Genomic DNA, 24,036 nt, shown 5'->3' with positions numbered 1-24,036 from the left:
CAGCGCTGGGGGCTCACTATAAATACCCCTTTCATGGCAAAGGGGCAGGTATTCTAACTCACACCCTGATAACCTCATTCTGTACCTTTTCTGACTTAAGCGTTGGAGCACCTTGCAGGTACACCCCCCTCTCATTCCATTCTCCGGCCCATTCACCAAGACCTTGGAAGGCCCTCCTGATCAGGTGAGATCAGTGGCGCCGTCTGTGGGAACTAGCTATCCCCATCTTCATCAAACGAGGATCAAAAGCTCATTTATTTCTGTCCTTCCAACATGGCCGGAGAACAACATAGCGATCACAGCCGTCCCCTCGTCAACTACAATATGGACGACGGCCCGCCATCCCATGAAGCGGACGTTCGGGACGGTCATCCATCCACCCCGTCTCCAGAGCCCCAAAACAACGGAGATGCCTCTCACGCCCACAATTTAGGGGCAGAGACATTTCATCCCATTCCCGTTCCCGTTGAAGGAGACGCCGTAATGATTGCCATGGTGAATGCCCTCAATCAGGCCGGTTCTATGCTCCGCCAGCAGCACGAACGAATCATGGCCCTCGAAGCCGAACGACAAGAGGCCCGGCCCCAGCCGGTGAGTAGGATACAACAACGTTCGGAGCCAACGAAGAAGCGAGGACGTCGCTCTCCCGAACCCCACGCCAGCAGGGCACGCGCCCGTCGTGACGGTGGTCGAGCGAGAACATCACCAAGGCGCGGGCACAGCCCCGACAACAACGAACTGTCTCCCTTAAGGAGCGACGAGGAAGATTTGCATTGCCCCCTATCTCGGGCAATAATGGAAGCCCCGCTCCCCAAAGGCATGGAGAAACCGCCAAACCTAGCTGTGTACGACGGGACTACAGATCCCGACGATCACGTCGACAACGTCAACGCGATGCTCGACTACCGCAATGATATAACCGGGCACCTCAAATGCCGACTGTTCTCAACGACCCTCAGGAAAGGGGCCATGGCCTGGTACAAAAGCTTGGCCCCTGAGTCCATTACGTCATGGAGAGTCATGAGGTCCATGTTCACCCGGCACTTTACAGCTTCCCGTCGTCACCTCAAGACTGAGGCGACCCTTGAAGCCATAGTGCAGAAGAAGAATGAAACACTGCGCTCATACATCGAGCGATTCAACCAGGAAGCTGTCGAGGTAGATACCACCGAGCACATGAAGAAGTATCTCCTCGAGAGAGGTCTCTTACCCGGCAGTGAACTTAGCAGAGCCGTAGGGATCGAGCCTCCCCGCACCTTAAACGAGCTCCTGCATAAAGCCCAGGCCTACATCAGATACGAGGAAAAGCAGGTGGCACACAATGCCCGCAGCGGACGTAACGCTGGGGAGACCGAGCACTCAAAACGCGAGGACACGAGCATTTCCCGTCGCAACGGAGACAAACGAAGAGAAGAAAGACCTCGCGAGCTCCGGGAAGGAAGAGGCCCCGCGGGCAGATATAGCGAGTACACCTTACTGACAGCTCCTCGAGAGCGTATCCTCGCAGAATGTATCAACTCTGAATTTAAGCAGGGCAGGGTCAGGTTCCCAAAACCGTCTGCACCAAAGCCCCACACCGACAAATCAAAGTACTGCCGGTTCCACAGAAGTCACGGGCACGTGACCGAAGACTGCGTCCACCTGAAAGATGCGATTGAAATTTTAATCCAAGAAGGGCACCTGAAGCAGTACACGAGGAAGAACGAAGCTCCCAGACACGACGAGCCAGAGAAGAAGAGACCCCGGGAAAACACACCCCCTGACAACTCTCCCTATCAAGTGGCCCTCTGCGTGTCACGACCGGAAGATTTCTTCCTCCCCGAACCATTGCCCGAGGGCAAGATCACTGCACTCAGCCCCTGGGAAGACTTCCCTACCACACTGGTGATATCAGGAGGAGGAACTAACGGGGAATCCGCGGCCCTCTCCGTCAAACGTAAGTTCGACGAACTCCTACTGACTGCCCCCGAGCAGAAAGCGACATTGACAAAATACCGGGGAAAATCCAACCCAATATCCTTCTTCCTGGAGGAACTCCCGGGCGGATCCCCGAACTCGGCCATCCCACTATTGATAAGAGCAAAGATGGCCCGATTCGACGTACGACGCATCCTGGTCGACGAAGGCAGCTCAGTGGATATCATGTACGTCCACCTCTTCAAGACTCTGAAGCTAGACAAGACCAACTTAGCCCCCTACGTCGGATCAGATCTCCAAGGATTCAACGGAGCAACAACCAGACCGTGGGGATATGTTGAGCTCCTCGTCACCTTCGGCGAACAAGAAACGGCCAGGGAAGTCAAAATCCAATTCCTGGTCGTAGACTGTCCGTCTCTCTACAATTGCATCTTTGGACGCCCGACACTGGCCGAACTCACTGCGGTCCCATCCACCGTCCACCTGAAGATGAAATACTACACCAAATTGGGACGTGTGGTCACCATCCATGGTGACATCGAAGCAGCCCGACGATGCTACGACGCCGCAGTAAAAGGACAGGCCGTAGTCAGCACGAAGAGCAACTGCAACAACAAAAAACTCAAGACCGAGGATCCTGCCCGAGGAGTCAACGCCATCGACCTCGACTGTCGCATCGGGCTGGACGAGACCGAAGAGGGGAGGTTCCCCAAGGAACGCTCTCTCGAACACCCGGTCCGACCAATCCCCGACGGGGAGTTCGAACTCATTCCTCTTGGGGACGATCCGGAAAGGACGGTGAAGATAGGGAAGGGACTACCCGAGGAAACAAGAGAAGAGCTAGTAGCATGCCTCAAAGAGAACTCCGACCTCTTCGCGTGGAATGCCGCAGAAATGCCCGGGCTGGACCCCGAGATCGCGTGTCATAAGCTAGCTGTAGACCGGGCAGCCAAGCCCATAGCACAGCGTAGACGCAAGCAATCGCCCGAAAAGGCAGAGGCTGCCGAGCGAGCTGTAAAAGACCTCTTAGAGGCAAATTTTATTTCTGAAGCCCAGTACACAACCTGGCTCTCTAATGTAGTCCTCGTTAAGAAAAATAATGGAAAATGGCGTATGTGTGTTGATTATACTGATCTTAATAGGGCTTGCCCGAAAGATGCTTTCCCCCTCCCTAATATAGACTCGCTCGTGGACAACTCTGCAGGTTTTAAACTCTTGTCCTTCATGGACGCATATAGTGGATACAACCAGATCCCTATGTCGCCCGCAGACAAGAAACACACAGCGTTCATGACCCCAACGGGCAATTACTATTACAACGTGATGCCGTTCGGGCTCAAGAACGCTGGCGCTACATACCAACGCATGATGAACAAAGTCTTCAAGGACGAAATAGGGGACATGCTCGAAGTATACATGGACGACATGATCGTCAAATCACACGAGGAGATAACCCATGCTCGACACCTTACGAAGGTATTCGAGCAGGCGAGACAGTGTAAAATGAGGTTCAACCCCGAGAAATGCACGTTCGGAGTCCGGGCAGGCAAGTTCCTCGGTTTCTATCTCACCGAAAGAGGGATCGAGGCCAACCCCGACAAATGCCGGGCATTCTCGGAGTTTCCGACCCCGAAAACCAAAAAATCGATCCAGTCACTCAATGGAGTGCTCGCCTCACTCTCCCGTTTCATCGCCAAGTCCGCCCAGCACGCATTGCCATTCTTCAGACTCCTTCGCAAAGAGGCTACCTTCGACTGGACCGATGAATGCGAGCAAGCGCTACTCCATCTAAAGAAGGTTCTGTCCCAACCCCCGGTCTTATCACGGCCATCAGAAAAGGAAACCCTATACTTATACCTATCCGTGGCAACCGAGGCCGTCAGCGCCGTTCTAATAAGAGAAACCGACGAAGGACAAAAGCCCATCTATTTTACGAGTAAAGCACTCCAAGGTCCCGAGCTCCGATATCAGCAAATCGAAAAGGTCGCCCTGGCCCTCATCAACACAGCGAGGAGACTACGATATTACTTCCTCGCACACACGATAAAGGTGAGGACCGACCAGCCAATCAAACAGCTGCTCGGGCGCCCGGATATGGCCGGGAGGATGCTCAAGTGGTCACTAGAACTCTCCGAATTCGACATACAATACGAAAGTAGGAAAGCCTTGAAAGCTCAGGCGCTGGCCGACTTCGTCGCGGAGATGACCCACTGCCCGACTCCAGCAGAAAGCGCCCACAAATGGACGATCTTCGTCGATGGCGCCTCTAGCACATCAGGCAGCGGGGCCGGGATCATCCTCGAAAATGAAGAAGGGATCCTGATAGAGGTATCGTTAGCGCTAGCGTTCCCAACATCAAACAACCAAGCCGAATACGAAGCCTTCCTCGCAGGCCTGAGGTTAGCCGAGGACCTGGGAGCAAAAGAGGTAAAAATATCCACCGACTCCCAGCTCGTGGCCTCACAAGTGCGAGGAGAATACCAAACCAAGAACGACAACCTCCTCGGGTACTTGTCCCTCGTCAAAGAAAAACTTGATAGACTTGAAAAATGGGAAGTTCAACACATACCCCGCGAGCACAACACACGGGCAGACGTTCTCTCGAAACTAGCCAGCACGAGGAAAAAGGGTGGGAATAAATCAGTAATCCAAGAAATTCTCCCGCGGCCCAGCATCGACAAACTACCGCCTCCACTCGAGGTCAACGCTATTGGAGATGCCCACTGTTGGATGACACCCATCTACAATTACCTCACACGAGACGAACTCCCGGCTGACCCGAAAGAGGCGACCACTGTCAAACGACGCGCATGCTCGTACGTACTCCTCGAAGGCAAACTCTACCGAAGAGGATTCTCCATCCCACTACTCAAATGCGTCGAGGAAGAGAAAGTCCCCGACATACTTGGAGAGATACACCGGGGAATTAACGCTCAACACCTCGGCGGACGATCGCTCGCACGAAAAGCCCTTCGAGCAGGCTACTACTGGCCGACCATGCAAAACGATTCGAAAGAGCACGTCAAAAGATGTGACAAATGCCAACGACATGCCGACATGCACCTCGCACCCCCGAACGACCTCAAATCATTGTCTTCCCCATGGCCCTTCGCGTGGTGGGGCATGGACATCCTCGGACCCTTCGTCACCGGATCATATCAGAATAAATACCTCATCGTCGGGGTGGATTACTTCACCAAATGGATCGAGGCGGAGGCACTGGCTAAAATAACCGCGCAGAACATTCTCCGGTTCTTCAAACGCAACATCCTCGCTCGGTTCGGTATACCCCAGGCACTTGTCACAGACAACGGGACACAATTCACGGACGGAGGATTCCAGGACTTCATCGCCAGCCTGGGCACCACACAGCATTTCACGTATGTCGAGCATCCGCAGACGAACGGGCAGGCAGAGGCGGCCAACAGGGTAATCTTACGTGGCCTCAAACGCAGACTCGGCGAGGCAAAGAGGGCATGGGTCGAGGAGCTACATAGCGTCCTATGGGCCTACCGCACGACACCACATTCTACCACCGGGGAAACCCCGTTCCGACTAACTTACGGCACCGAGGCAGTCATCCCGGTGGAGATACGGACGCCAACGAGGAGGACAGAGGAGCCCCTAGACGAGGAAATGAACGATGAAACCCTTAGAGCCGAGCTCGACCTAGTCGAGGAGATACGTTCCGAAGCAGCTCTCCGGGAAACAACCCTCAAACAAAAGATAGCACTACGCCATGACGCGAAAGTCATAAAAAGAGAGTTCCAGGTCGGCACCCTGGTCCTCAGAAGAAACCAGAAAAACCCGAGAGAGGGCAAACTGGCGGCCAACTGGGAAGGCCCTTACCGCGTCCGCGACAAAACGAGCAACGGGGCCTATTACCTACAAAACCTACAAGGAGAACAACTCGCTCGACCATGGAACGCAGAAAAACTTAGACAATATTACAGCTAAATACACCACGGGGAGACGTGGCAGGTACGACCACGCTCTTCGTCCCCAAAACCCCAGGGAGGAACCACGAGACCCGGGAACGATCCGGGGTCACATAACAAACACAACCCTCCCCGACGGTTGGGATCTTGACCAAGGCTCAACGTCGAAGTACCAAGACTGGCAGGGCACCCAGCTCGCGATGGGAGGACCCAAGCCTCGGGACCAGGGTTCGAACAACGGACCCGGGCTTCGATACCCACGGGCACAAAGCCCGACACTTCGTCGGTTCCCTAAACCGAGGAGATTAACAAAGTCGAGCAGAGTACGAATTCATACAAACAAGTATCAGACACAAACGAGCACAATGAATGATAACGAAAATATTCATACATTAAAAACAATAAGAGTGGCCGAAGCCAAGTACGCCCGAAGGCCATATTACAACGCCCGAAGGCCAAAATACATAAGGCACGCAGGCCATGATGACTAGAATCAAAGAAAAACAGATAAACTAAGACTCCGCTCGGAGCACCTCTTCATCCTCTTCTTCTTCTTCTTCTTCTCCCCCCAGCTCCTCCTCCACTTCAAACGGGCAGACAATCTCACCATCCTGGACGCAGTAGTTATAGGCCGACCCTGCTGTCACCAACTCAGGGTTCAGAAGCCCGAGCTGCTCGACAGCATTGTCGAAACCCTCTTTGAAGCAGGCCACGAGATCTTGGTTGAGAGTCCGAATATGCCCTAGCAACTCACCGCGCGAACCAAGGGCGCGTTCCTCCTCGGTCTCATCTGCCAGAGGACGGACCTTTCCCTCGAGAGACGCAACCTGAGCCCGTAGGCCAGCGTTGTCCTCGGTCAGCTTCTGATGGTCGGCCACCTGCTCTTCCAAGCTCGCCGTCGCAGCCTTCAACTGGTCCCTCTCCTTCTCCACCTCCTCCAGCTTCCGGCTCAGCCCTTCCTGCAGCTGATGCTCTTCTTTGTAGTCCGACAGATCTTTAGATAATTTTTCCTTCTCCGCCCGGACCCGCAAAAGGGCACCCTCCAGCGAGGCAGTGGAGACCGAAGTGTCGGTCAAAACCATGGCCGTCTCCATCACCCGGATGACAGCAGCAATATCCCTGGCCAGATCTTTTCTCCGAGCAGCAGCATCCTGGTCCAGAATAGCCTTGGCCTCAGGCGCGGGCACAACAATCGACTCCTCGGCCTTGAAGAACGACCGTTCCACATAGCAGGGAGGTAGAAGATAGCTCCCCGGTCCGTTCGGACTTCCTGGAGACGACCTGGTAAGGGCCCCAGCCGGACGCTTCCGTTTATGGAGGGGAGAAGCCGCTGGCGACGGACTGCTATCAGGAATGTTGATCGGGTTAGACCGAGGAGGAGAGGAAGGAATCACGCTCGCCGCCTGCGAGGGACCGACCCCGGCATCGCCAGCAGTCTCCGAGACACGGGCCGCAGTTTTCTTCTTCTTCTTGGGCACCCGGTCAGGAGCGCCGACCTGATTCGCTAGCTTCAGCACCCGATCACGAGCATTGGGCATGGCACCTGCAAATAAATTACACACAAACATTAGCGACCGAAGTCATAAGTCATAAACAGAAATAAAATGCTAAACAAAGTCTGCCTACTCAATAACGCCAGAGCTTCCTCCTCGGTATCACACTCGAGCAGAGCCTTCGTATTGATATAACGCGTCTCGGTGATTAGCTCCCCGACCTCATCCAGGTAGGGCACGCCCTGCCGATTCGCCCAGAACCCCAAGCTGAAGCTCTGCACGTAATCGACCAGCTTCTTGTACGCGAGCCTATCCTCCTCGCCGAGCATCGCGTACTTGACCCGGTAATGCGCCGTGGAGAGATCGAAATGATCACGCTGCCACCTCAGCGGTATCTTCGACATCAGCGTCTCCTCCCCGTTGGGTTCCCGTTGATAGTAGTATAAAGAGTGAAGGGCAGCCCGGGTAATCGGCATCACCACGTACCACCGGCTTTTGAAATGGCGAACAGAATCCTCGTACGTCTTGAACAGACGCACGGGCTGCTTGAAGGAAACCCAACTGTGGCGACCACGGGAACCGGACCTCTGGAGATGGAAGACGTGGAAGAAGAGAGCCCGGGTGCAACCAATGCCGAGGAACTGGCAAACTAACTCGAATGCCCGCATAAATGCGAGGGCGTTAGGATGTAGTTGGGACGGCGCCAGCCGGAGCCACTTGAAGACCGACATCTGGAAGGAGTTGAAGGGCAGTCTGATCCCCGCCTCACGAAAAGCAAATTCATACATGGTGAACTGCTTCCCCGGGAAATGATGACAAATGCGGTCTTCTTCCTTGGGGGCGCAGCAGTACCAGTTTGGTGGATCCTCCCGGCTTATGGTCTCGACCATAGCGTAAGCGGTGATGGCCTCGTCACAGAAGTCTGATTCCTCCTCCAAGGGCTCGTCCGCAACCCATGAGAAGTCGACCTGCCCGGAAGAGGAGGCGTGTTCGGTACCATCTCGGACACTCCCATCCCCGACAGGGAGACGAGCGATTGTCGCGTCTTCGGTGGAGGACCCAGAATCTTCCTTCCTCGGTCGTAAGCGCCCGGTAGCACCTGAAACGCAGACAGAAAGAGTGAATTCGACGTCATATCAAATCCACCCTTCCACCGCAGGTCAAGTGAAAGGGCGTAGCGGCGACGGACACTAACCGTGCTCAACTCGGTGGCGCGCGCACTCTATGGAGACCGGGCATAAACTTCATACAGCCTATGCAAGTATTGCCCAACATATGAAGTTTATGCCCGGTACAGTAGGATCCCAACCCTATTTTCTACCATCTAATATACACCTACAGTCCACTACACTGTTCCCAAGTTAAACCTAACCACATTTCTACAACATTATCATGCGTTTGACAGAAAACAACAAGGAAAAAGAATGGGTCACAGTGGAAAATCATACCTGACATAGTTAAGTTGAAAGGGTACGGTGGTGTCCGAGCAGAAGACGGTGGTTCAGATAGGAGGATGGGCGGAGACGGCGGTCCAGACGGTTGAGCAAGCAAACGAGAGAGAAGGTGGAGATCTCCGGTGAACGTATGAGCGAAAAAAGTGGAAGTGAAGTTACTCAACCCCTCTTTTATAGGGCTTGGCACGTGGACCAACACGCTAGGTCATCATTGCCTAGCCTGCCTACGCCGTCTTTGCACACGAAACGAAGCGACCCCACTAATTCTGAGACACGTCTATCAAAGATAAGAAGCTGAAACGACCCGAGCACCTATCCGTCTCCTCGACTCACCAAGACGCCTCCTCCCCGCTCCTTACCCACGTTTACTACAAGGAAGGTGCAGATCAACCGATCACCTCCATCCCCGACATTCCCGAAGAAAGGGTCGGTCATGAATAGGTCTGTTACGACCTCACCTGTCTAACGATCAAGCTTCCCCATCGTCTCGGGGAACCCTTAGTTGAAACATAAGTCATCTCTCTGGCTCAGAGACTCGACTTGGGGGGCTCCTGTTCTGGACTGGGCCATGACCCTTGGCACGGCACGGCCCAATGCTCGCCAAGCCCACGTCCAAACGGCCATGCCCACACGACCACGAGGACACGTCAGGTGGACAACCGTCCGCCCGACGAACGTCTCCCCGGCCTCTTAAACACGTGTCGGGCAACGAGCGGGCCCTCCTCATACGACCTCCATCCACTCCCCGTCAACCACGTCGCGGACACCTGAGTTGTGTCGGGCAGAGCCATAACGGCATCTCACTCACCACGTCACCCAACTCCCCTATATTGTCTCCTTAGGGATAGGGGCAGTTGGACCAGGGGGCAGACCTTGGTCTAGGTCTTAACGCTTCTTACGCGTCCCCTGGCAGCTCCTCCTTGGGCCTAGCTAATCCAGCCCATTAGGAGCCTTGGCCCAGCGCTGGGGGCTCACTATAAATACCCCTTTCATGGCAAAGGGGCAGGTATTCTAACTCACACCCTGATAACCTCATTCTGTACCTTTTCTGACTTAAGCGTTGGAGCACCTTGCAGGTACACCCCCCTCTCATTCCATTCTCCGGCCCATTCACCAAGACCTTGGAAGGCCCTCCTGATCAGGTGAGATCAGAAAATATCTTGGAATCCATTAGGGACATACATCCTTGAAAGCGTGCATTTAATTGAATGCATGCGTGATCTCTTTCCTCGTCACCTGTTAAGTTAAAGAACGTTGGACTTCTTCGATAAAAATTAGAGCCATAATTGAGTCACATATACTACCAAAGAGTATAGAACATGTAGTAGGGAGTATAAGAGATGTTTTTTTTGGCTCAATATAATATTTTTATTGACATTTACATACCAAGATGATTAAATATTTTGTTACAAATATTCAATTTAAATGATCCCATAATATATTTAAAATATAATTTTATTTTTATTTTTTATATTTAATGTCTTTGAAATTTAAATAGTTTAATAAATATTAATATATTTAAAATCTTTAAAAAATATTATTTTTGGAATCAATTACTTAGTATAAGCAAACTTTGTTTTACTTTCACAATTTTAAAAAATATAACTACGTCTATTTAAATTTTTTGATTTTGTAAAAAAACAACAATACATTTATCAATATACGCCTATTATAATCATCTGCTAACCGTTTTAAAACATTATTATTGTTGAAATACAATAGACTAAAAAACATTTGAATAAACTGTGTATCTTGAAAAGAATTACGGAGACTTTATTATATATAGAGAGATTACAACTAATTACATGATATAGGTGATGTGAGACTATTCTATATACAAATATTCTTGACAATATGTATTTACAAATATCAACATTCCCCCCAAACTTGAGCATATAAGTCAAATGCGCCAAGCTTATTACATATATAATTAGTTCTGGGATTTCGTATGGATTTTGTAAACACGTATGCCAATTGATCATTAGAGTTGACAAAGCTTGTGACGATGTCACCTGACTCGATCTTCTCTCTGATAAAGTGACAATCTATTTCAATATGTTTGATCCTCTCATGGAAGACTGAATTTGAAACAATGTGCAATGCAACTTGATTATCACAAATAAGTATCATTGGTCTTGCTTCTTCAATTTGAAGTTCCTTGAGTAACTGTTTTAACCAAATAAGTTCACGTGTTGCCATTGCCATGGCCCTATACTCTGCCTCGGTGCTTGATCTTGCAACTACGTTTTGTTTCTTACTTTTCCAGGATATAAGGTTTCCTCCAACAAGTACACAATACCCAAAGGTGGATCGTCTATCAATTGGTGACCCTGCCCAATCAACCTCAGAGTATCCAACTATCTGAATATGTCCTTTATCTTCATACATTAGACCTTTTCCTTAAACATATTTGATGTATCTCTGAATCCGGATAACAACATCCATGTGTTCCTGACAAGGGGAATTTAAGAAATGAGTTACCACACTAACTGCAAAAGAAATGTCTAGACGAGTGACTGTGAGATAATTCAACTTTCCAACCAATCTCTTATACCTTCCTGAGTCAGATAGAGGCTCCCCCTAGTAGTTTGACACTTGGATCCATAGGAGTATCAACTAGTTTAGCATTCAACAAATATGTTTCTTACAAAATATCCATAGCATATTTATGCTGAGAAATCACCAAACCATCTTTATATTGAGCTACCTCAATACCCAAGTGTTAGCTGGGAATTTTGACAGATAGTTGAAGGACTTTGGAAATGTTATGTTTTGGAGAATAAGTAAAAGATGGTTGTGCCGAAGCTGTTTAATTCTTTTCATGGGCGAACAATTATTTGCTATCGAAGCCTGAGACTTAGAAGATTTTTGGATTTCCACAAAACTCTCTTCGACATAGGCGTTCACAGAGTCAAAGCTTCAAGCGGGAAGTATTTGAAATTTAAACAAAGCCGTTTCGTCAGGCCAACACGTGGAAACGTCTGAGATATGCAACGCTTGAGAATGGCGAACGTGGCAGTCATATGTGTAAAGACCGTTAGGGTCAAATTGCTATAAATATGAGTCTTAGTTTTAGATTCAAGTGTGTTCAAACAGATATACAGAAATTCACAAAATACACTTGAAGTACCAGAGCGAGAGAAAAGAGTTTTACGCTGAAAATGTATGTATGAAGAACACCATAAGTTTCGTTCATGTTATATTTTTCATACCAATTATTTAAATTAAAGTTATTCACTGCCTTTTATTCTGTCGAATTATCCTTACTTTTCAGTAATTTATCATCACTTTTACTTTGCATTTACATTTTGCCAAGTCCTCATTTCCAGTACTTTCTCAAAACTTAAAGCATTTACTTCGAGTCATTTATCTTTACCTTTCCCAAGTATTTTCGTTATCTTTAAGAAACCTTTTACTATAAAGTTGTCGTCATTTACTTTGTTCATAAAGTTGTCGTCACATCCGGTGCCAATCGTCTGTTTTGAACTTCGATCCTACAGGGTAACAATATTGTTAGTGAAGGTGACACTACAATCAAGAGAACGAGTTAAATGACTGTTTGAAAGTAAATTAAATGGACAATTAGGTACATAACTGACATAAGTAACAAAGAGTGAAGGTAGAATTTGAACAGTACCAATCCCTTCGGATCGGGTTTGAGAACCATTGACAGAAGTTATAATAGGTAAGAAAACAAATGTAGAGAGGGAAGAGAACAGTTTTTTATTACCGGTAACATGATCAGACACACCAGAATCAAGGACCCAAGGTCCAAGAGAAGATGATTGAGAGAGACAAGCAGATGAATTACCAATGTGTGCTATCGAAGCAGTAAAATCTAAGTTGTGATAATTCTTATACCACATGAGGAAATCATCGTAGTTTGGCATAAAGTTATTAGGAGTAGCCATGGGTATCTGAGGAGAGAAAGTATCATGCGAATAGGGTGAAAAAGGATCTGAAACAGTTGCACTATGGAGAGTGAGGCGGTGGAAAAATTGTCTGGATCGGCCGCCAGTGAAAAGTGGGGAACAACTGGATCGGAGAAGGTGCTTCTGCCGATAGGGTTAGTTTGCTGGAAGGTTGCTAGGAACAATAGTGACGACGACGACAGTGACTGGATAATTTTGAAAACTTATGTCAGAATGAGTCACGACAGTGTATGGAAGGCAAACCGGAGTTAGGACACAATTTGTCAAAAATTTCTCACCAAAAGACAATGGATCAACTAGATAAAGCACGGTGAATGGTTGTCTCTCAATAGGCTTTGGATACCAATGTTGAAATACAATAGACTAATAGACATTTGAATAAATAGTATGTTTTGAAAAGTACTACGAAGATTTATTATATATAGAGATTACAACTAATTACATGATATAGGCGATGTGAGATTATTCTATATACAAATATTGTTAACACTATATATTTACAAATATTGAAATACAATAGACTAATAGACATTTGAATAAATCGTGTGTTTTGAAAAGTACTACGAAGATTTATTATATATAGAGATTACAACTAATTACATGATATAGGCGATGTGAGATTATTCTATATACAAATATTATTAACACTATATATTTACAAATATCAACAAATATAAATATATTTTTAAAAAAAATCATATTTTTTTGGATCAATTTAAAACAATAATACTAATCGTGCCTAACATAATTAATTTGCACTTATATTTAAGTTCAGAAAATCTTTTTTTTTTGGTTTATAATAATTAACTATAGTAGTAACTATTAAAGTTAGTCAATGTAGCTCAAATTAATTATTACTTAATATGATATTAATGTAATACTTTTTTTAAAGATATTTTATATATATTGTATTTCTATCTATTTAATAAATCTACAAATTCCAATTAATAAAACGGTTTTAATAAATAAATTATTTTACTTTAAAATTAAAAACAACATATTTAAAAAAAAATAATAAATAGAAAAACCACAGAATCCAAATTTCTTTTATAAGATTGAGAAAGTCGTTTATTAAATCTAAGCAATCCACGGATCAGGATTACCTACACCCATTCAAGTAAATCTGAACCGTTAGTTTAATATCCAATGACTAACACCCTATCAATGAAAAATCATTTAATTATTTTAGTGGATTCCAAATCCACAAACCATCCAACACAACACCCCTCTTCTCGTGAGTTCCATAATTCACCATTCTTTCTTTTTTGCTCCATTTCTCTCTTTTTCCACTCCTCTGCTTCTCTCACCCTAACTTTCCCAACCCTAGCCCCTAGTTACTCCAACCCATTTCTTCAATTCTCCGTAACGGTTTCTCGATCCGATTATCCGTTATCCGTTATCCGTTATCAGAAATCAATTCGGGTTTTCCGCTGCTACAACACCAGAAGAACAACGAGGAGATGCTCGCGACTCTCATTTGAAGACTCCGTCGCCGCCGTTCAACGAGGTTCAATCTGAATTGGAATCAGAACCACCGCTTACTGGCTCGCCGTGTTTGATTGTGTTGGATTTGATTACCGAAGGAACAAACAAATCTTGTTACTATTCCTCTTCGGTTCGATTCCACAACAAACCCTAGTTACTGTTGCTATGGCTTCTCGAAGTTTCTGATTTCATAGGGCTTTGCTTCACCGGATTCGGATTCGTCTTTTTCTCTCGCTCAACAAGGAGATTGGTTGGCTCGATCGTAATTGTACAAGGAATTTGATTTCTCTAGATTCCGAGTTTCTTAACGAAGACGAAGCTTCAGAAAACTGTTGAAGAATTCTAGAAGTGAATCTCATCGTTGTGGCGATTGGTTCGATTTGTTCGATCTTTACCTTAGTATAATTTGCAAGTGTAGGAAAAAAAAGAAAAGAGAAAAAAAATAAGCTTGAGTTTATTGTACTGTTTGATTTGTTTTTGAGTTTCAATAACAGGGCTTTCTATTATTAATATTTTTAAATTTTCAGAGGCCCTTTGATTCTCTTTGTGTTTTGTTATTGCTTTGGTAAATTAATCTTCTTTTATAGATTGAAAGAGAAATATACCATGGCGGTGTATTATAAATTTAAAAGTGCAAGAGATTATGATTCAATTCCCATGGATGGTCCTTTCATATCTGTTGGTACTTTGAAAGAAAAAATATTTGAATCCAAGCATTTAGGGAGAGGTACAGATTTTGATCTTCTGGTCACCAACGCTCAAACCAATGAAGGTTGGTTCTGATTTTAATTGAACTATTATTTTGAACTAGTGATTTGGGGCGATAATGTGAATGAGTTTCAGGGTTTCAATTTGGTGCTTAATTTTAAAATATAAAAATCTAAGCTTTTGCAAATTCTTTAACTTTGAACAAGGGCTTCCTGGATAAACTTACCTTATTTATCCTGTTCCTTTCAAAGTACAAATTTAAACCAATCCTATCTGTCATTAACCGAGACAGGTTTGATTTGAGTATCACTCTCCACAACCCCGGAGAAACGGAAAAAATGATGAGAAAAAAAACTAACAACTTAGAGGCCTAAGTAAGGCGAAGCTAGGCTGCAGTATAGTTGTGTACTAATTACAAACGCCAAACTTTTCTGCTGAATTTATATATGGTAGTTCATATATTAGGGCTTAATGAAATAGCACATTTACAGTATTTTTATAGTTGCTGTCTCTTGAAATTTCAGAATATCTTGATGAAGAAATGCTGGTCCCTAAAAATACCTCAGTGTTAATTCGTCGTGTACCAGGACGGCCACGTTTACCAATTGTTACCGAACTACAGTACTATCTCAAACCTTTAATCTTATTATTACTGTTATTGGAGTTTTTGCCATTGATCATGATTTGTGCATACAAGTTTTGTTAAAATGGGAAGTCATCGGTGTCATTTTCTGTTCATGGTCTCCATGTATAGTGGCGTAGACAGAAACTACATTGTTCATTTGTGTTTGTAAGATAAATTATGTGTTCTTAAGTCGCAGCTGTATTTTGCTTTTGGCAGAACAAATGTGGAAAATAAGGTGGTGGAGACTGATCCTGCGAACAGTAGCTTAGCAGCCGATGATATGGCTGCCATGAAATATGTAAGTCCCTTTTTCTTTTCATTTTGTTTTTTATTAACAATTCAGCGGCATCCTTTAGCTAATTGAGCACTTCGTACCACTTACAGCCTGAAGAGTCAGATTGGGATGAATTTGGTAATGATTTGTATTCAATACCCGATCAACTTCCAGTTCAATCGGTCAAGTTGATTCCAGAGGCTCCTCCATCAAGCAAAGTTGATGAAGAAAGTAAGCTTAAGGCGTTGATTGATACTCCAGCGTTGGATTGGCAACAGTGAGTAAATTATTCTCCTTTCTTTGGTGTGTTGTTCCATGCATGGAATCTACATAAAATGGAATTATAAGTATAATCAATAAATATACAGAACCAAATAAATACTAACTGTTTCCTTCCTGCAAAAATGAGTACTCTCTTTTAATCTCTTCAAGAGGAAATGAAGATTATTCATTTTTGTAAGACCTGTATTGGGATAGTTGTTCCATGTTTTTCCTATCCACCTTATGCTCTGTTTGAATATTTATCGATGGGTGAAATGATGAAAGGAGTCAAGGAAACAGACGGGACAACATTACATGGAGGAAAACGTTAATTTACTTGTCTGTTAAGTGAACCAAATGAATTCGTAAAGAATGAACAAAGCTATATATCCCATACATCTCTAGAGGTGAGGGACTAGAGGTATTAGATGGAATGAGCTCGTCAATTAAGTTCCATTCAATTCCTACTTATCTAAAACATTGTAGTCAATGGCACTAATTTAATTACAGTCTGATTCATTCCATTCGGTATAATCCTAAGGAATCCTTATCCTTCAGAAGATTTCATCCACATGCCTAAGTTGTCTTTCTTTTGGTGAAAGCACTCACATTCTTGGATTTCTGATGTTTTATGTTGATTCTATCTTTTTTTCATGCAGTCAAAGTTCAGACTTTGGCCCTGGTAGAGGTTTTGGAAGGGGCATGGGTGGACGAATGGGCGGTGGGCGCGGTTTTGGTGATTCTCTTTCATTCATCAGTCTATACAGTTTTGTAGTGATTTTCTTCTTTGAATAAAAATGTTATTATGTTAATAAAGTAATGGCTAATGGTTATTTACTTGCCGGGGTTTGCAAGGGATGGAGCGGAAAACACCTCCACAAGGATATGTATGTCACAGATGCAAGATGCCTGGTATGTCATAATTTTTAAAATTTTATAATTCCCCACCTGCTTACGAAATGCCTGATACCAATGTCAGTTCGGCTAGCTTACTTTTTCTTCTCAATTTTGTGTAGGACATTTCATTCAACACTGCCCAACAAATGGTGATCCAAATTATGACATCAAGAGAGTAAAACAACCTACTGGTATTCCTAGATCTATGCTGATGGTAAATCCACAAGGTTCCTATGCTTTACCAAATGGTTCAGTAGCTGTTTTGAAGCCAAATGAGTAAGTTTAATTTAATTCTTCTCGTCCATTCTGTTATATGTTGACATGAAGTTGAGTTTTATGTTCTTTCAAACAGGGCTGCTTTTGAGAAAGAAATAGAAGGGATGCCATCTACACGTTCTGTTGGGGATCTGCCACCTGAGCTCCACTGTCCCTTGTGCAGCAATGTTATGAAAGATGCTGTGTTGACAAGCAAGTGTTGTTTTAAAAGTTTCTGTGACAAATGTATGTGTTTATGCTTCTGTAGTATTTATGGTTTTCAGAATTAGAATCTCATACTAAATATTTTTTAGATGTTGCAATGCTCTTTCTGGCCCTGAACTATTCTACAGATTGGAATCTTACACCTGAATTTATATGACATCATTCTGAAAATTCTTTCCAGGTATTAGGGACTACATTATCTCCAAATCTATGTGTGTATGTGGTGCAACAAATATTCTTGCAGATGATCTTTTACCGAATAAGACACTAAGGGATACCATCAATCGCATACTGGAGTCAGGCAATAGCAGTACTGAAAATGCTGGGAGTACTTTTCAAGTTCAAGGTTATTAAGACTAAAATGACTTCCTTTTACTTGGACCGTCACTGGCCATCAATTATCGCATATGCATTTTTTTTAATTAGAGTTTGATTTTTCAGATATGGAGTCTGCCCGCTGTCCACAGCCAAAGAATCCCTCTCCAACATCATCTGCTGCCTCCAAGGGAGAACTGAAGATTTCACTTGTTAATGATGGAACAACAAATATACAGGACACAGCTGGTGAAATAAAAGCCATTTCTGCTCCACAGCAGACATCAGAGCATCTAAAGATCCCTAGAGTCAATGATGTATCTGAAGCTACTCATGAATCAATGAGTGTGAAGGAACCAGTTTCACAAGGGAGTGCCCAGGTGGTTGAGGAAGAAGTGCAGCAAAAGTTGGTTTCTTCTGAGGCTGGTAATGTAGATTGCTGCTTATGTCATCTTATTTTTGTGTGGTGGTGATGGTTATATATGCGTGTGTGCTTCTTGATTATGATTTGGCGGGAAATGGATGATAGTGAAGTGCTATTTCTTGAATAGCTTAAGTTTATTTTGTTTGTTGATTTTCTGTTAGGGTTTTCTCATTTGATTTTTTGACTTTGCAGCAAAGAAAAAGAAAAAGAAGAAAGTCCGGATGCCTACAAATGGTAAATCTACTGTTTTCTCTGTGACATTTATCTCAGTACCTGTAAAAAATTATGAATTTGGATTTGTTTAATGTTGCATTTAATGGACCAGGAAAATGCTAATATTTTCACCCGGGTAGTAATTGCAAATAATTTTGCTTATCATGCAGATTTTCAGTGGAAACCCCCACATGATCTTGGGGCTGAGAACTATATGATGCCAATGGGCCCACCTCCTGGTTATAACCCATACTGGAATGGTATCCAACCTGGTATGGATGGATTTATGGCCCCATATGCTGCTGCTGGTCCAATGCATATGATGGGTTACGGTCTAGGCCCCTATGACATGCCATTTCCAAATGGTATGGCACATGACCCATTTGCAAATGGTATGGCTCATGACCCATTTGCAAATGGTATGGCTCATGACCCATTTGCAAATGGTATGGTTCATGATCCATTTGCAAATGGTATGGCTCATGACCCATTTGGCATGCATGGTTACATGATGCCTCCTATTCCTCCTCCGCCTCATAGGTATGCAATTTTATGTTTGTCAAATTTAAACATCAGCACTTACCTCTTAGCATCTTTGAGGGTTGCAGTGTGAATACCTATAGTAAACTTGTTTGCCTACTCAAGAATGTCATATAGTAAGTTAATAATTATGACTGTGTTCAGGGATCTTGCCGAGTTCAGTATGGGGATGAATGGTCCACCTCCGGCTATGAGTAGAGAGGAATTTGAAGCTCGGAACGCCAATTTGAGGAGGAAGCGTGAAAATGAGAGGCGGGGGGAAAGGTACAAATAGTACTTGGTGGTTGTCATGCTCTGATATGCTTGTTTGAGAAGTTTGTTAGAGTTTTAACTTAGGTTAAATATTTTGTACCTTTGCAAAATGGCCACATATTCATTTGAATTTGGTATCCTCCTTACCTGGATTTTGTTTCCTGTCAGTGGGATATTGGAATTTTATCTGGAAATTTATTATTCTTGACAATTTATTATCTTCCTATCGCCCTTCTAGATGCAGATTCTGGTTTAGTAATTGCAAAACACTGCTCTACATAAGCTAATTTCTTAGCTTTACCTAGTGAATTTTGTTGTCTAATTTAATAACTGTCAAAGTTAATATGTTGTGAATAGATGACCAAGTTTATCAATGCTTATTTTTCGTCCTTTCCCTCATTGTCTTTAATGAGTTTATTTCTTTCATGGAACAGAGACTTCTCCAAAGATCGAGAGTTTGGTAGGGAAGCAAGCAGTGTTGGGGATGTTTCTTCAATAAAATCAAAAACTGTATGTACTTTTTATTGTTTTAATTTTCATCCCTCTTTGTGTGGATTTTTATGCGCATTTTACTTTTTATGGGTTTTTTACCAAAAGTTTGCCCAGAAACTTCAAGCATGCAGAAGAACATTGATTGCACTAGATAATCCTACAAATTATTTCGTTCTTTTAATTATATAAGTCTTTGGCAATTGTTTCTTCTGGCTTCTTTTTTGATAAAAAGATTTGTTTATCAAGCGATATTCTGGTTGATCATGAAATGGTTGAGGGATCTATGCCCATTTTGTCTTGCCATTAATTTATGGTCAACAGCAACAACCAGTTTAAAGTGTGTTAACAGAAAATGATGATAGTGCATTGCTGCATATGATAATGGTTCAGTACTGTTACTAAATCTTCAATGCTGAAGTGTCGGAACGATTATGCTTTGAATCATTGGAGGTTCAAATCATTTAAGCAGGCTGTTTGATGCATTGTCTTTGGACTCTAATTGGGTGAGACAAATTTTTGGTGATTCTTTCAAGATCATGGTTGATTTCCTTCCGCATTTGGTTTGCTGATGATAATTAGTGTTTTCTGAGGAGGGTGGAATAACTTGGTTCATCAAGTTCGAGATTCCTAAACTCTGGATAGTTTGATTTTAGATTTAGTTGTTTGCAGCATGTATGTAATGTGTGTTTCCTTTTATTTAAGGTCTCCTTAAGTTTATTTTTTAATACAAGGGTTTAGGGTTACAATGCCTGAATGGTGCCAGGGGGAGGTTTGACTGAAATTCTCATTCATTCAAATGGCAGTATCCTGTGGCTTTTATTTTCTAGCAACTTCTAGCTCTATTAGCTGGAAGCCCGGGGTACCTAATGCCCCCTTAATTTTCCTTCTAGATCTATGCATTATTCTTTTTCTTCACATCATAAATCCTACTACATGCCACGAGTACCAATGCTTAATGGTTCATTTATTATGTCAATAGTTCTTGACCAAAAAAAGAAAAGAAAAATAGTTTTACATTTAAAAAAAAAGTAAAACCTAATTATTTTAATATGAAAAGTAGTTATTCTTTCGCCCAACATACTTCGTTTACTATGGTGAATTCTTGCGTAAAAGAAACAATCTAACTGATCCACTGAAAAATAATCTAACTGGTTGAAATAAATCATAATTATGTTGGGATGAATGAACATAATCATTATTTTAATTTCGAAAAGAATATTAATCTTAAGAAAATACCATTATCGAAGTTGAAAATGTAGCAATTTATTTTACACTGAGAGTTGCAAAATTAGGAATACATGATGCATATTTTCGTTGACTTGATATGTCAATTTATATAAAATTATTTTAACTTCTTTAAAATACTCATTCATTTAGATATCGGGTTGGGACCCAAAAAGAGTCATCTTTCCTGCATAAAACGAAATTCATCTTGCTTGTTTGAAGTTTCAATTTTACGTTCTCTCAATATATCATTGTATTTTGGTCTTGTGATTACAAGAGAGCTGGGTCCTATTTTTAGTGTTATTACAGATGTGTTAATCTTATTATAGTATTTTATTTTTGACCGAATGTTATACTATTATTCTTATTTGGTTGTCAAAATTCTTTTGTTATTATTATTGGGGTGTTAATGAAAATTATGCACTTGTATGGGCCTAACGGCTGGGCTTTTGTATTTTGGTGCAGAAACCTATTCCACCGTCTTCGGGTAGTGATTATCATCAACACCGACACCGTTCTGAACGACTATCGCCAGAACGAACACACCGTGAAGTGGAACCGCCACGTCCAATTAAAAGAAAATCAGATCACCACTCAGAACGCGAGCGTGATGATAGGGATCGCGACTACGAGCATGACCATCACCAGCACCGCCGTCATCACCGAACAGAATCCTCATCCAGGAAATCATTGGAACCAGTTGCCAAATCCTCATCCAGGAAATCATCGGAACCAGTTGCCAAATCTACATCTCGAAAGTCACCAGAGCCAGTGGGAAAATCCTCATCGAATGCTTCACAAGCTATGGCGGCAGCAGCCGCAGCGGCGGATCGCAAGCATAAGGCCAGCGTCTTCACACGGATAAGTTTCCCTTCGGAAGAAGAAGCCGCTGCGAAGAAGAGAAAAATCAGCGCTACTTCAGTGACAGAATCTTCCACCGCGACTGCCAGTGCATCTGCGGCACCTCCCAATAGCTATTACGAAGGGAAGAAGAGTAACACCGACATGGACGATTACGAATCTAGCGACGATGAACGGCATTTCAAACGAAGGCCGTCAAGGTACGAGCCTTCTCCTCCGCCGCAGGCTACGGATTGGAAGGAGGAAGGAAGACACTCTAGAGGAACGAGAGATCGGAAGCATCGTTAGTTGAAAGATTTAGAAGAGTTGCGTGTCATCGACGTTTACACTGTTGTAGTGCTCTTTACGCTACGGAATCATCGCCATTAAAATCTTTACCTTTACCTTTCTCTTCCGATGCTTAAAATAAACTTTGTTAGCATGTTTTTTACCCTGTATAACTTGGTTGTGACTGTTAAGTATCAATAATTTCGTCCTTGTACAATTATGTACTAGTATGTTTTATTCAAATCTAATTAAATGAATCTATTTGTTGTTTCGATTCAGCATCTCTCTTTCGATTTTCTTTCCGGTATTTTTTGTGTTGTTCTCGATTATTTTGCGTTCATTAATCTGCTTTAATTTTCTTTTTACCTTTCTTATATATATATAAAAGGATGAAGCCAGAAAGTTTAAAATGTGGGGGCAATATTCTGCCGTTCATTTACAAGATCCTTTAAAATCATTTTTTTTAATAATGATCTATTTGTGAACTTCCTTTAAAAGACAGAACAAAGATGTTAATGAATTTAATACAAATAATAATTTATACCTACAACTTTGAGAGGAGCATAGTCTTATGATCCAAGGTTTTATCACTAGATCCACCCTTAATTATTTATTTCTTTAATAATTTATTTTTTAAAATTAATTAAAACAATTAAATAATTGAATCTTTTAATATTATATTCATAATAAAATATATATATAAAATTTGGATATTTGTATAATATGTAAAATATATATATTATAATTGTGTTATTTTAGATGTAAAACATGTATTTTTGTAAAATAAATCCTATAACATAAATTAATTAAATATAAATAAATAACTATCTATTAGAGTATTAATATAAAATATTAAAAATAACATATTTATAAAGAGATTAATTACTATACACTGTCAGTGTAAAAAATTTTACACCGTCGATTCATCACCATCATCCGTTTGTATTATTTTATAGCTTTTTAAAATAAAAGTCAAATTTCTTTTAATATCCGACGTCTATGATTAACTGACAGTGTAAAATCCTTTTACACTGTCAGTGTATTTCAATTAAATTCATTTATAAATACAATTTCATTGTCTTAAAAGACATTTATGTTTTAAAATAATGAAACAATGAAGTGTTTCGATAAAAAGCTTATAAAGACCATACAATTATATGGAAGTCTATAAATGATACTATAATATTTGAAAATGAATGAACACTAGTGATCTCTCTCTCTCTCTCATATTTTGTTTTGCTCATTTATTTTTATTTTTATTTTTAACTTTCTCTCTTCCTTTTATTCTCTTGATATAAATTTTATTTTTTCACATTTTTTCAGATTCATTTTAATTTTCTCTCTTCATTTTTTTAAAAATATAAATAACAAAATTTGAATCTCTTAATAAAGAAAAATTTAGAAAATATAAAAAATTTATAGCATGAAATTTATCTAAAATAATAACATATTTATTTTATAATTATTATATATAAAAAATATTCATAATTTATATATTTATTATTTGTTTTATAATTAAGTAACTCATTTAAAATTGACATGTGTATCTAATTACACATTATAAATACACATTAAAGAAGTGTTTTGATCTCCGTCAAATCTGGGTTGGCTCAAATGTAACCGTGATGGTGCTTTCACTTCTTCTTCGGCCGATTATGGTGGCATTTTCAGGGATAACTTAAGTAATTTTTTGATGGCTTTTGCTAAGAATTTGAGTTAAAATTTTACCATTATTGCAGAGTTTGCTTGCTGTTGTGTTAAGAGCTTTGGATATCGCTAAGTAATAAAGGTTGACTTAAGCTTTGGATTAAAATCGATTCTTCAATGATGATCAAAGCTTTTGCCAACCCCTCTTTAGTCTCTTGGAGGCTTAGAAATCAGTGAAACTCGTGTTAGAATACTTCTAATAACACTAATATTGTTATCACACATATTTACAGAGAAATAAACTCTTGTGCTGGTTTTTTTTGTCAATATTGATCTC

The 24,036-nt window shown here is 42.5% G+C and overlaps 2 protein-coding genes across 3 annotated transcripts; both read left to right on the top strand.

Annotated features, from left to right (window-relative positions):
- Positions 1–273: 273 nt before the first annotated feature.
- Positions 274–6,346, top strand: LOC127136448 (uncharacterized). The gene is made up of 2 exons (XM_051063002.1): positions 274–2,972; positions 6,262–6,346. Exons 1-2 carry the CDS (start codon positions 274–276, stop codon positions 6,344–6,346), a joined length of 2,784 nt encoding a protein of 927 aa, XP_050918959.1.
- Positions 6,347–13,924: 7,578 nt separating this feature from the next.
- Positions 13,925–22,330, top strand: LOC127074191 (E3 ubiquitin ligase PQT3-like). 2 transcript variants are annotated; one of them, XM_051015496.1, is made up of 16 exons: positions 13,925–14,592; positions 14,807–14,991; positions 15,452–15,548; positions 15,769–15,850; positions 15,937–16,103; positions 16,747–16,823; positions 16,943–16,999; positions 17,104–17,260; positions 17,337–17,485; positions 17,646–17,810; positions 17,906–18,205; positions 18,396–18,437; positions 18,587–18,956; positions 19,101–19,220; positions 19,643–19,718; positions 21,390–22,330. In XM_051015496.1, exons 2-16 carry the CDS (start codon positions 14,826–14,828, stop codon positions 22,071–22,073), a joined length of 2,709 nt encoding a protein of 902 aa, XP_050871453.1. In that variant the 5' UTR covers positions 13,925–14,592; positions 14,807–14,825; the 3' UTR covers positions 22,074–22,330. The 2 variants fall into 2 exon arrangements, with proteins under 2 accessions (XP_050871453.1, XP_050871454.1); XM_051015497.1 differs by lacking the exons at positions 13,925–14,592; positions 14,807–14,991 and having other exon boundaries at positions 15,452–15,551; positions 15,772–15,850.
- Positions 22,331–24,036: the final 1,706 nt, after the last annotated feature.

The sequence above is a fragment of the Lathyrus oleraceus genome, chromosome 4 (genome assembly GCF_024323335.1).
Source record: "Lathyrus oleraceus cultivar Zhongwan6 chromosome 4, CAAS_Psat_ZW6_1.0, whole genome shotgun sequence".
In the NCBI taxonomy this organism is placed as follows: Eukaryota; Viridiplantae; Streptophyta; class Magnoliopsida; order Fabales; family Fabaceae; genus Lathyrus; species Lathyrus oleraceus.
The sequence above is the reverse complement of the archived record's forward strand: the minus strand, read 5'-3'. Positions and strand labels throughout refer to the sequence as shown.

Excerpts from the sequence above, each read along its gene's own strand:
- LOC127074191 (XM_051015496.1), top strand. The coding sequence starts at position 14,826 with ATGGCGGTGTATTATAAATTTAAAAGTGCAAGAGATTATGATTCAATT. Across the intron at positions 16,104-16,746 it reads CCAGCGTTGGATTGGCAACA|TCAAAGTTCAGACTTTGGCC; the intron begins GTGAGTAAATTA and ends TTTTTCATGCAG. Across the intron at positions 17,000-17,103 it reads TCACAGATGCAAGATGCCTG|GACATTTCATTCAACACTGC; the intron begins GTATGTCATAAT and ends AATTTTGTGTAG.
- LOC127136448 (XM_051063002.1), top strand. The coding sequence starts at position 274 with ATGGCCGGAGAACAACATAGCGATCACAGCCGTCCCCTCGTCAACTAC. Across the intron at positions 2,973-6,261 it reads AATTTTATTTCTGAAGCCCA|AGTGGCCGAAGCCAAGTACG; the intron begins GTACACAACCTG and ends AAAAACAATAAG.